The following is a 13,345-nucleotide window of genomic DNA, read 5'->3' on the forward strand; positions in this document are numbered from 1 at the left end:
AGGTTTGCATAATTAATTGAACCTAGAGGTCAATAACTTATCCAAAAAATTTAAAGAGAAACCCAGAAAGGAAACAGAAATAAGCAAAAGATAAAGTCAATATAATTGACTCTTTTCAAATCTCATAGGTATGTGGGGCTAAGACTGGCTACTCATATAGACAAAATGAACAGACTTTTACAGGACTGTGTTGTTCTTTTCAGCCACACTAAAAGGCAAACACATTTGCACATTATATTCTCCTATAGACAGTGATATACAAAGGATTTTAAAGTACTGCTGACTTACTTTGTTCCTCTCTCTGTTGGCCAAAATGACAAAATCTTCAGAGATCTGATGCTGGGCACTATTATTTTCTACTTCACTTAGCTTTAAAACTCTGAAAAGGTAAAAAGGATTCTAAGAACCTAAGACATCAACACAGCATCAAAGTGTCAAAGCTGATCTACTGAAAAGAAACTGAACAAATGAAACTTATACTAACAATCCTGAGTCAGTTCTCTTCTCATTACTCCAAAATATTAATATCTGATAACTTAAGTGTCCACAACTTTCTTCAAATTTAGAGATTTTATTAAACCAAAAAAACCACTGGACTTGTGGCGACAGGTGCCACTGAAGCAGCTTGCTGAGGCTTACACTAGCTTCCATGCTGAAAGTCATTCTAAAGAACCTCCTCTCTGCATCCTGCAGTAGGTCTTTAATGTTTCAGCTTTAACAGTGGCATTATAGTAGATACTTCATTTTTATTTCTGAAGATAGAATTAGTTATCAATGAACAACACTAAACGTTAAATATAATATAGACTGCATTAGCAACTTAGTCTAAGTTTTCATGATAGAGTAATATTTTAAAACTGCAAATGACTTAATACTTTTTTTGTCTTAGCATTATATTTAAAGACTTGGGTTTTCTGAGTGTAAATGGCCTCACAGATCAAGCTTGTTAAGCAAGTGAAAATAAAATAATTTTCTCACCACCCACACAAATCTTTTCACAGCATTAACAAGCATCAAAAGCACAATGTCCTCAAATCTTAGTCTCAAGTGCAAGTGAAGAGAGAACAGGGAGGAGCAGCCCCTGTGGCCAAGGAGAGCTGAAGGCCTTTGAGTTTTGCCGGAGACAAAGAAATCAGATTACATTTAAACTTCTTAATTAGTTATCTTAATTAGTGCCGATATTTAAGAGTGCCTATTTTTTAAAACCTGGCAAAAGGACAACACTCTTTGTGAAACTTATTTTCTTAAACTCAAACTAATATCAAAGATGGGTGGTAACAAACAGGAAGAGTAAGATTTACTAAAGCTGAACTATACTTTTTATGACATTCTGTTAAAAGTCAGTAATTTTTTTTCATTAAGTTCCTTCATCCTCCTATAAACTGACCCAGAGTAGACTAATTATCATGAGGCATACGAAATAAAGAATACAGACATTGCCCTTCTTATTCAATGGATACTCAGTGAGCACCTACTCTGCACTAAGACCTGTGCTCCATGCCAGAGTTACAGGTGTCAGCAAGACAGACCCTTTCCCTGTTACGGAGTTCATGATTCCAAAGTAAGATGTTTAAACAGAAAGCCAAACAAATAATTAGTTTAAATTTCTGTAAGTACTACAGAAGACTACATAGTGGACACAGTGAAAATATGATGGGGGAGCTAATCTAATGAAGGGCACCAGGGAAGGCCTCTTTGAAAAAGGGACATTTAAAGGGCCATAAAAGATGAACAGAAATTAGGCAGATAAGGGAAGCAGACTCCAAGCAGAGTGTACAGGTCCTCAGCTTTCTGAAAAGACTGCACAACTGAAGTAAACTGAGTGGGAGGAATCTTTCAGATTGGCTCACTATGTTGGTCTTTTATCTTAAGTGCAACAGGAAGCCATAAAAAGGTTAAACCAGAATTCACACGGTTAGGTTTCTGTGTTTGTTAATGTTTCTAAAAATCATTCTAGCTGCTAAGAAGAAAACAGACTTAAAGAGTAAAAAGTAGATTCTTGGAGTCTGGTAAAGAAGGCTATTACTAGTCTAGGCTAGGGATAACAGTGGTCTAGCCAAGATGGTGACAGTGGCCAAGGGTAGAAAGAGGCAGATTTAAGAAATGTTAGCATAATAAATGTTAGTAGCAAAATAAACTGGATTGATGGGATACACGGGGTGTGTGTGGTATGTGTGTGTGAGAGAGAAGAGTATACAGGCAAATGCAACTGAGTGTTTAAGTACATGTAAACTGATGAAAAACAATAAGGTAAGAAAGTGTTAAGAATGAGTCCGGACTTATGACATAAGCTCAGATGAGAGGTTTAGGCAAACATAAAAATTTTTTGGAGTTTTGGTGTATACATGATCTTTGAAGCCAAGGGAATAAACAGAAGAATCAAGCAGAAAGGGAACAAAAAAGAGGGGAAAGAGGGTCTAATCTTGAGGACATCTAGCAACTAAAGTCTGGGTTAGAAGAGGAAGAACATGAAAGGATATTAAGAGAGATCAAAGAGGGAGGGAAATATTCAGGAGCACCGTGGTGTCAGGGAAGCTAAACGAAGAGTGTTTTGATTATATGAAAGATGTGCGTAAACTAAATAAAATAAGGTTTACTTCAAACAACCTGCTACTTCTCCAGCAGTAAGACTGTCTTTTAGAACAAAGATAAATCATCTCTCATTAATCTTGGAGAAATGAATTAAGACCTGATGTGAAGGAACCAATCTGTGATCTCCTTTCCTTCATATGTCATCCCTTATCCATCAAAGAACTTACTCAAACGTAGTATTTATAGACAGTAAGGACAAGGTTGAAAGTATAAAGTAACATTTTCTAAATTGCATTCTCTGAGGAAGCACCCTACAAGCAGCTAATAATTCCCACAGTTGGTTCAGTAGTTAGCTGGCAAAAATAAAGTTGCCAATAAATACTACCAAAAGCTACTTTTAACTTTAAAGTAACTAAGGAAAATACTCACTTGACCTGATTTGGGCCAACATGTATTATTCTGCCAGAAGCATCAGGGTGGAAGTAGATCCAATCAGATTCTAAAGAACAACATTCCATTTCTTGGATCCCATTTTTTGCCTGAAGTTGGGACAAAATATTGAAAATAAAAATTAAAGGAAAATAAAATAATTTTCAAAACCAGTATCAGTGATAGTGCAGTAAGTTAAAGGTAAGGGAAGAGAAAATATTAACCAGCTGAACTGGGATGTATATTAGGGATAAATTAGAGGATACTCAAGCTTGAGAAATCCACAACATTTAAATACAGAAATTTCACAGGTGTACCATGCACCATGCCTCACAAATAATAACTTAAGTTACCATATTTCAAGCATCTAATTTGTGTCTGGCACTGGATTACATGTTTTCTACTCGTTATTTCTTTTGATCTCAGCAATTCTTGAAGCATATATTGCTATCCTCATCGTATGCATGAGGAAACCGATGCACAAAGAAGAAAAATCATTTGCATAATGTTCTGCACCTACTATTAATAAACAGCAGATTAGCCTTCAAGGTACATGCATTTTCCCTTGTTTAACTGTCATAATTATGTACTTGCAGTCTCCCTCAACTTTCTCCCTTTCCTATCCTCAACAGATTGTCAATCAGAAGAGTAGACAGCACAAAAATAAACATGCAATGAAACAGGTCGGACAGCCTCCCTGCGAAAGTCAGATATTAAACTAATGCTAAGGAAATGGTCTACTACTACCTAGCACTTAAGGTAAGTAGAGAGACTTATTTCATACTAGTATATTTAAACATTAAAATAAAGAAAACGATACTGCCATATGGATCACATATGTAACAAAAGTTTTACGTTACACGCAGGAGCACTAGGGACTAATACCATCATGGATACATTAACTTTACTGGCTTTATCCAAGTCATTCAATTTCTCCAATGTAAAATGAAACGACACCTTCTTTTTTATTAGATACTCAAAGCTTTCGACATATAAAAGTATTAATTCCACAGCATATACTGACAGGACACCATGTTCAAGGTACAACACTGGCTGTTCATACCTGACACGCACTGAACATAATCTCTATTATCCAGAAGCTCATATTCAAGAATGGAGACTGAAACAGAGTAAGGCCGTGGAGAAAACACAGTAGTCAAGCCATACACAGGTTATTATCAAGCATCCAAACCAGGTAAACAGAATTTCAGGAGCTGAACTCTGCCTTAAAATGAGAAAGTGGCTTGAAAGAAGAGATAGCACAATCAAAAGCACGGATATGTTCGTCCATATAGCATGCATGTGCAAAAACATGAGTAGCAGACAAAATTAAACTGAGAAGCAGAGTGTCCAGTCATGAGACTGGAGAGGCAGGCGAAGGCTACATCGCAAGCGCTTTGTATGCTGTGTTTTTTTAATAATCGGAATTTAGCACATTTTATGTATCAAATTAGCACAGGTATTTTAATTTTTCAAGAACCTAATGATTTCTAAGAGAAATGGTTGTATTATTGCATTTTACATATAAGAACGTCAATGAAATTAAACATCTTGGTCACTTTCACTGCAGGGGGTGTGAGTTTGACCCCTGGTTGTGGAACTAAGATCTTGCCTGTGTTATGCAATGTAGCCAAAAAAAAAAAGTTAATGTGTCCATTTTGGCATTATCTCCAAATGCTCCTTCATGTAACATAAAACTTTTTAATGTTTTTTAAAAATAAAACACACACATAAACATGCACACATAACCCATATCTTTCTTTAGGAGACCATTCTCTTTATTATAATATCTAAACACAACATGTGAAAGAAACATTATCTCTCTTTGTGTTAAATACTAGGCAGCATTATTATCAACTTCTGGAGTTATTATTTGCTCGAATGCTAGTTTAAGGCTCAGTTTAATAGAAAGTTACAGGTCATTTTCTGAATTCTTCAGTTACCCTGCACATATGTTTTTGGGTTGCCAACTTTTCTGCCTGACAGGTGCGGAAGTAACGCACATACACATCATTAAGGTAACGTCACTGCAATGAAGTTGTCCAGCAAAGTACTGAAAACTCCCCTGGATTCAGCAATTATTTATGAACATGCTAAAATACAGATCTGACTAAATGTTACAATTAGTAATTATACAAAGAGAGTACCAGATAGGCATGCCTGATGTAGATATTGAAGGCCATTTTATACACACACATAAGAGAATATATTACCAGTTCTTATTTGGGAAGAATATGAACTATGCAGGGTTTGACTGGATAGAAATTTCAACGAAAAAGCAATGTGACAGAGTCCTTGGTGGCTAAAGCAGTCCACTGCTGGGAGGTGAATAACCAAACCACAAACTCGTGGTAAACAGTCCCCAGAATCCACTGGAAAAGTGGATGTCACTGGGCTGAGCCAAACAGGAGGTGTCACACGTGACAGGCTGATGAGAAAACCAAAGGGAAGAATGCTTCTGCAAAAAAAATCCAAAGATACTACACACGATGTTTCCCGGTGGCCATGATCTATAGGGAAGTAGGTAAACAGACCCAAGACTGTGCCAATCTTTAGGGTGGTGAAAGGTGACCGACTGGTCACTCTCAAAGCCACTGGGTCCAACAGAGACTGACTGAGGAAGATTCTGGAAGAGAAGGGTGTGGAATAAGCTGAGTCTGTCTCACAAAAAGTTAATTTGATGTATCAAGAGGTTCCAGAACTAAAGTAAATCAACAATATAAAACAAGGATATATAAACAATATAAACCCCCCTCCTCTGTGCACTCCTTCTTCTGCACTCATCTCAACCACTGTACTGAATGGACTGCATTTTATTTAATCTACGTATCGGCTTTGTTTTGAACTTGTGAGAAGGGACTGTCTCCAGCCAAGTCTGGCATATAGTAGGTCCTCAATAATGTTTACTAAATGATAAATCAATGCCTAAATCATTTCTAAAAAGAAAATAAAGAAATTAATTCAAAGGGTAAAAATTTCTATTGTCTTGCTATACATCCTTTCTTCCCATTCTGCCATATATAACTTTAAAATATCCTTGAAAACTTGGTGTTTCAATGCTTATACTGTGACCAACAAAATACTACCTAATTCTGCTTGGAAAAACCAAGAGCAACAAACTGTGAAGAAGCAGAACCAACAACACATTCCACCAGCAATTTCAGGGGCAGCCTGAACACAATCCACCAATGATTCCCACTATGGAGCTTCTGAGATGCTTTACATGAGGTCAAGGAGATGGTAAGAAGAAAAACTAATACATCTTTGGTGCCCTGAAAATTTTCGAATGTTAATAATGTTTTAAATTCTGGGTAGTACACACAAGTGTTTGCTATATTCTTTGTGTTCTCCCGTACTTTACACTGTCTACAAATTACTGATACAAATTGAAAAGTAATTCCTGGGAATGTGGACCAATTAGAGAAAGTGAAAAGTGAAGTCACTCAGTCATGTCTGACTCTTTGCAACCCCATAGACTGTAGCCTACAGGCTTCTCCATCCATGGGATTTTCCAGGTAAGAGTACTGGAGTGGGGTGCCATTTCCTTCTCCAGGGGATCTTCCTGGCCCAGGGATCGAACCGGGGTCTTCCGCATTGCAGGCTGATGCTTTACCCTCTGAGCCACAAGAATAAAGAATTTCTGATATTAATTTACTACTAAAGCCTGACCACCATGATTTACCAAGGAATTGTCCTTTAAGGCACAAATATGGAAAACTCCTTTCTGTTTCTTCTTATTAGGTGTAATGATGTAGTGCCAAGGATGGCCTCCAATCTGAAAAGCATTCTCCAGCGAGGACACCTCAAAGAGCAGTGGCGGTGTATCTGCAGAGATGGGCGAGAGGAATTTGTTAGCTTCTTTGTTCTGGTAGCTTTGGAACATTCATTAACTGAATTCAACCTTTCTTTGCATGTATCATCTATTAATTTCTACCAATGAAAAATGACTATGTTCAAGGAAATAAAATACAATCTGGAAAGAGGCTTACTGATAAGAAAAGGCAAGTGGCAAACAGCTGTTACGTTATCAGTCAACTTTCTAGACACCCATTTTCAGGATATGTGTGACATGCAGCTGGAGGGCAATAAAGTGGGCTGAAGGTGCCTATGATGGCAAAAAAATGACAAGGTACACGTAATAAAAGCAGTTGCCATTTAATGAGTACCTTGGTTAGATACTATTTACAACTCTCATAAAAATCCAACCAGGTATTAGGTCTAGTAATTTCTTCAAATGTGAGGAAGAGATCTTTCATATTCTAGACTAACAGGTTATATTTAGCAAACTTTACAAGAGAAGTATTGCTTAAGTTTATGCAGTAGAAGTGATATGAGTCATAATGAAAGTAACCACTTAGGATGGGTCTTGTGCAGTGGAAGTTTCATCAAAGGAGAGCCACTACTACTAGTATTAGACAAGTTAATTTTAAGGTTAAAGTACCTTATATATCTTGTCAGCAACTGTCTTTTGGAGGTTGACACCACAAAAGGACTATCTGTTAGTGCTTCCTAGTCCTCTTCTTTGATGATACTTAATTTTATACGGAGTGTAACAGACTTACTTTTGGAGACAAGCATAAACAGAAGGTGCTGCTGCTTCTGAAGACCAGAATTCTTTGGGGAGAGCCCTTATGAGGATACCGCTTAGCCTGTTTGGGAAGGTGGCTATTCTGAGTCCTTTGTTTCTAACTTAAGAGTCTAATCTTTGGTTTATGAGGCCACCACCATCTGTAAAGGGACTTGTCTTAGGAAGAGCATTCACTACAGAGTCACATGTTACATATAGAAGTGTGTGCCTGGTTAGTCCTCTGCATAAGGGCCACTTACTACTTAAAGCTACATAAAGGAGAAAAACAAATAATGAAATTTGAGTTCACAAACTGCAGTCTTCAGGAGAAAGAACAGACAGATACAAACAAATCAGGTGCATTTAAAATACCCTTGAAGAAACCTTTCAAGAAAAGGGTGATATTCTTAATATATAAAAAGGATTTTTTTAAGCAATAAGAAAACTATTGACACCCCAATAAGATGAATGGGCAAAGTACATCAGCCAGTAAATTATGAAAGACATATAAACATCATATGTGATAACATGGTGGCTACCAAATGGTGGTGGATGAGGAAAAGAATTATGAAGAGAAAAAAGTATAATTAGTTTGAATTGGGGGTTAAAAATTTAAATAGGGAAGTTGTAGAGAATATAAAATAGGAACTCATAATGGAAAAAAATTAATGCAAAAAGATGTATTTAGGAAGAAATACTTTTCCCAGAAGTTGCTAAAAATGGCCCCAAAGTAGCATTAAGACTTGGCTTACTACAACTCTGGTGTGTCACCGTTAGCCCCAAGATCCCAAATTTTGATCTCTAATTCTATTCTCAATTGAAAGGGCTAGGAGTTTGCAAAGAATGGCTGATTTCACACCCTGTGATGAGGAAATCTCAGTATTATTAGTAATTACAGGAATATTCTTGTACTTTTTTATAAGCACAGAAAATTTTAAAAACCTAAATGTCCATGCTGCTGCTAAGTCACTTCAGTCATGTCCGACTCTGTGCGACCCAACCAGGGGTCCCAGCGGCAGCCCACCAGGTCCCCCGTCCCTGGGATTCTCCAGGTAAGAACACTGGAGTGGGTTGCCACTTCCTTCTCCAATGCATGAAAGTGAATGTCCATAGTAAACTGGTTAAATAAATCTACAGTTTATGCATATGAAAGTGAAAGTCACTCAGTCGTGTCTGACTCTTTGTGATCCCATGGACTATTCATTCTATAGAATTCTCTAGGCCAGAATACTGGAGTGGGTAGCTTTTCCCTTCTCCAGGGGATCTTCCCAATCCAGGGATCGAACCCAGGTCTCCAGCACTGCAGGCAGATTCTTTACCAGGTGAGCCACAGGGGAAAGTTACACATATAATGGTTCATAAATTAAGTTCTTAAAACCTTGAGGGGCTTAATTAGCATGTGCACACATATACAGACGACTACTCTTTGGCAAAGATAATATGAGCACTGCATTCAAAAAGTATCAGAAAAAAATATAATGAAAACTAAGTTTTCCTTCCATGTGATTCCCTCAGAAGTAACTATCATTTATCATTTTTTCTGTGTGTCCTTCCAGATACTTCAAGCAATCCTCAAAGCATGTGCTCACATCTATATTTTTAACATATGCATATGAATACAACACAGATGAGGCTTTTTACACACATAGTTTTGCACTCCTTTTTTCACTTATTAATATATATTGGAAACTTCTCTATAAAGGAGCAAAAATAATTCCTATTTCTTTTTAATAATTAAGTTTATGACACAGCCAAACAATGAAAGAATACCAATGTCACCTATCAATATATACAGTGTTTCCAATCTTTTGTTGTTAGAAAAATGTTATAGTTATATGTTTGTCATTTTGTACACATGTGAATATATCTGGGATAAATTTTAAAAAAGGAATTGCTCAAGGAATACATGTATTTAAATTTTTGAAATATATTAACAAATTGTCCTCCACACGGGACTCCAACAATAAACAACCGTGTCTCTTCTATACTTTCACCAATCCTGTTACCTAACTTTTTGATATTTGAGAATCTAAATAGAAGTATCTCATGGTAGTGCTAACTTGCACTTCTCTTATCAGTGACATTGGGCTTTGTGCTCTCCTAATTAAAAGTCACTTATATTCCTCTTCTTCTGCACAATATCCTTTGCTCATTTTGTTGTTGTTGCTACGTTGTCATTTTTTCTTATTGGCCTGCAGAACTCATATACAGTGAGGCAATTACTCCTTTATAGTGTATGTTGCAATATGTCCCCTATTTGTTGTTTGAATTTTGGTTGGTTTGTGTGTGTGCTTTTATTTACTTTTGTTTTTAAACAAAAACATGAAGCACTTTATCTTTATGTAGCCAAATTTAGCAATCTCTTCTTTAATGGCTCTGTGCTTGGGTCAGAAAGGTCTTCTCAACTCTGCGATAAAAGGATTCTCTAAGTTTTCTCACAGAACTTTAAAATCTTTGATCCACCTATTGTTTCTTTAGATGTAAAGAGACAGGAGCCTAATTTTATTGTTTTCATAAGACCATCTATTAAATAATCCCAATGGAAATTAATATTTGTAATATATTAACATTTAAAAGTGGGTTAGGCTACAGATAACTATATGCAATGAATCTAAAAAATTATATGGTGAGTGAAAGATGCCAGACAAAAATTACATATCATATACTTCCACTTATACAAACTCTAGAAATCTAGAGTGAAAGAAAGTACATTCACTGGTTGCTGAAGGCTGGGGATGGAAGGAAATTGACTGGAAAGGGCGCTGGGGAACATTTTGGAGTGATTAAAGTATTCTAAATCTTGATTGTAGGAGTGGTTTCATGGATATAAATATTTGGCAAAACTCAAATTGTACAGTTTAAATGGCTGCATTTAAGTGCATGTAAATTACACTTCAGAAGAGTTGATTTTTGAAAAAGCAAGTTATGAAACAGTGTTCACAGTATGATTCTTTTTGGGTTTTAGGCATATATACATTTTAAGATTATCCAAAAAACACAGAGGTGATAGCAACTAATGCCATGCAGGATGCCTGTGAGTGTTTTAAACTTTCTCTATTTTTTTCATTAATTCCTAATTCTTCTATAATGAAAATGAACTGCTTTGCCTTAAAAAAGTTACTTAAAGTTAAAATAAGTATTTTGTATAGGTTTTACTGATCCTGAAAAACAAATCTAGAGAAATAAACTGGATTTCAGTCAACAGAGTCTGAAAAAATACACAAAGTTTCCAATATAATATGTTACTCCTCTAAGCTAAATGTCTAACAATTACTGTATTGTTTTACAATGGCACATGATTTCACAGATCATATTTTCAAATGTTATTATTTTAAAGCTGATAAAAGTGAGGCCCATAGAGGTTCAGTAATTGCTCACTACCATACCACCAATTAGTAGTGGAATTTCATTCTCATAGGAGCAGACCAAGACTATGATCCCAAGTCCAGTCTTCTCTCTGTAAACAGGGACCAAAATCACAGCACAATCAGAGGCTCCATGAGCTTTCTTTATCACCCTGTTCTTTGTTTTACTTGCTTATTATCTGCATTCCAAAGAGAACAATGCTACCATTTAGGGAAACTCTCTTCAAAATAATACATATTAGTTATCACTGGAGTCTGTAGTTTTCAGATTCCTGCCTTCTGTATTTGTATCAAATATAGTAGGAAACGGCAATCCACTCTAGTATTCTTGCCTGGGAAATCCCATGGACAAAGGAACCTGGTGGGCTGCAGTCCATGGGGTCACATGAGAGTCAGACATCACTGAGTGACTGAGCACACACACAGGAGGCATTGCGAAGGCTGAGTTTTTACAAAACTGCCTAATTCAGCTCGCCCAAGATGCCTCAAAATTTGAGTAATTTTTAAAATTTTATTTTGAGCTTCTTGGATAATTGGCTATACTCAACTCTCTCAGTCCTCATACTTTGTTATTTACTAATAAAAAGAACATTTCCTTTCCCACAATTAAGTCTTTCATTTGTTTCTTGATCTGTTGATGATGTAATATTGTATAACAATAGAAGAAAGTTGTATTTTGACCCATATTAGAAAAACCTTTGGAGTTTTACCTAAATATGTTTATTGGTTAGAAGTAAATGTCTGCAATATGATAAAAAATAATTTTTAATGAACTAAGAATAAAGATAAACAAATATTAGGATAACAAAATATATTTTCTTTTTAAATTTACTCATGATTTTTATATCTATCTGCATTAAGTAATCCTTGTATTGATGAGATGAACTCTGGTCAGTTATGGTTTATCTGACATACATTGCTCAATTTTATAGCAGTATTCTTTTCAACAAACTGCTGAATTTGATAAGCTAATTAAATACAGAACACATTTTTATATTTATAAAATTGTATATAATTTTCTTTACTGTGCCTTAATGATCTTTAAGTTGGATAAATGTCACTGAATTGTAAAACTTCAAGTTCTAAAGGAGCTAAGGTATTAACATTTGCTGCAACTTATTATTCTGTAGATAAGGAAATCAAGACCAGAAAGGTAAAGTCACTTGCCAAAGGTTACAGATCTCTGGCCAAGCAAGGCCCAGCATCCCCAGGCCTTTATTTCAGTGAATAACAGATTTCTGTGAACACTTAGACAAAAGCAAGGAATACTCTGCATAGGAGCAAAATGAACTGAATTTAGGAAAAAAACATTTGGATGATTACAATTAATCACTATCAATACGACCACTTAATTTTTAAGGTGAAAAAAGTACTATATTGTAGCCATACCTGTGATTTTAATATTACAAGGAATGCCAAAGGGAGCCTCTCCTACAGTTCCAGTAGTCCCACCCCATCTGCATGCACACCCTAAGTCAAGTTTCTGTTGCATGAACTAAAAACAAAACAAAACAAAAACGGTGGCTTTAGCACCTACTTATTTGCTGTCTGGAGAGAGAAAAAAAAAAATCAAATTTACATGTATATGACAGAGAAAATGTCTTTATTTATTTAAGGGCTTTTCTATTTATCTTCCCACCCCTCTTTTAAAGGTTACTTTGTCTTTCTGCATTTGTACAGTTTTGTAGAGCTGAAATCTATACTAGAGCCTTATGTTAAAAATATCTCATTAAAAAAAAATCATACCTCCATCCAAATCTCAAGTTAATCTGAATATGGCAAATTTGAATTTTCTCTACCTGCTTGGTGATGGCTTGGAAGCTATAAAGTCTGACCAGTCCCGAGCTGTACATCACAATCAGTATTCCATGAGACAAGGTGGCATCCGTGACGTTCCCAAAAATCTGAGGGGAAAGGTAGACATCACCTGAGAAAAGACCAGAAGGCCAATCCTCTGAGTTTTCACCGTGGTATGTGTATCTGTTTAATATTCAGTTTACCATTACAATACTGCTGCCTAACATTCCAACTTCATTATAATTTAGGAACTTGCAGCTAATGTATTATTAGGGTGAGTGGTAACCTCCAGGGTCTCAAACTGAAGTACTAATGGGAATTTAATATATATCCTTCAAAATGATGCAGCAGCTTTCATTTACTTCCGTTTTGTAAAATCTTTTAATAACAAATCCCTTTCCTAATGGACATAGGTGTAAACTGAGCCCATTTAATTCTACCATGCAATATTTGCATGGCTGAATAAGTACCGGGACCTTTTCTTTATAAAATATCGTTTATAAAGGGACCTTTTTCAGCTAGTGGTGAAAAGATTTGATCTAAGAAAGTAATTCTAATAAAAAACAGCCAACTCGAGAATTTTATCATTACCTTGTTCTTTAAACATCTACTACTATTTGATTTTTTAGTAAAAACCAAACATGTTAGAGACCAG

The 13,345-nt window shown here is 35.9% G+C and overlaps 1 protein-coding gene across 2 annotated transcripts in view; it reads right to left on the bottom strand.

Annotated features, from left to right (window-relative positions):
• Positions 1-13,345, bottom strand: part of DCAF17 (DDB1 and CUL4 associated factor 17) — a 29,798-nt gene that overhangs the window by 6,619 nt on the left and 9,834 nt on the right. Inside the window, exons 7-11 of one of the 2 annotated variants that reach the window (XM_024977517.2) lie at positions 12,693-12,797; positions 12,283-12,388; positions 6,644-6,786; positions 2,962-3,071; positions 289-379 (exon numbers count right to left, since the gene is read on the bottom strand). In XM_024977517.2, coding sequence (XP_024833285.1) covers positions 289-379; positions 2,962-3,071; positions 6,644-6,786; positions 12,283-12,388; positions 12,693-12,797 — 555 coding nt within the window. The remainder of the gene's footprint in view (positions 1-288; positions 380-2,961; positions 3,072-6,643; positions 6,787-12,282; positions 12,389-12,692; positions 12,798-13,345) is intronic. The other variant, NM_001191489.1, reaches the window with a different exon arrangement.

Source organism: Bos taurus, chromosome 2 (assembly GCF_002263795.3).
Source record: "Bos taurus isolate L1 Dominette 01449 registration number 42190680 breed Hereford chromosome 2, ARS-UCD2.0, whole genome shotgun sequence".
In the NCBI taxonomy this organism is placed as follows: Eukaryota; Metazoa; Chordata; class Mammalia; order Artiodactyla; family Bovidae; genus Bos; species Bos taurus.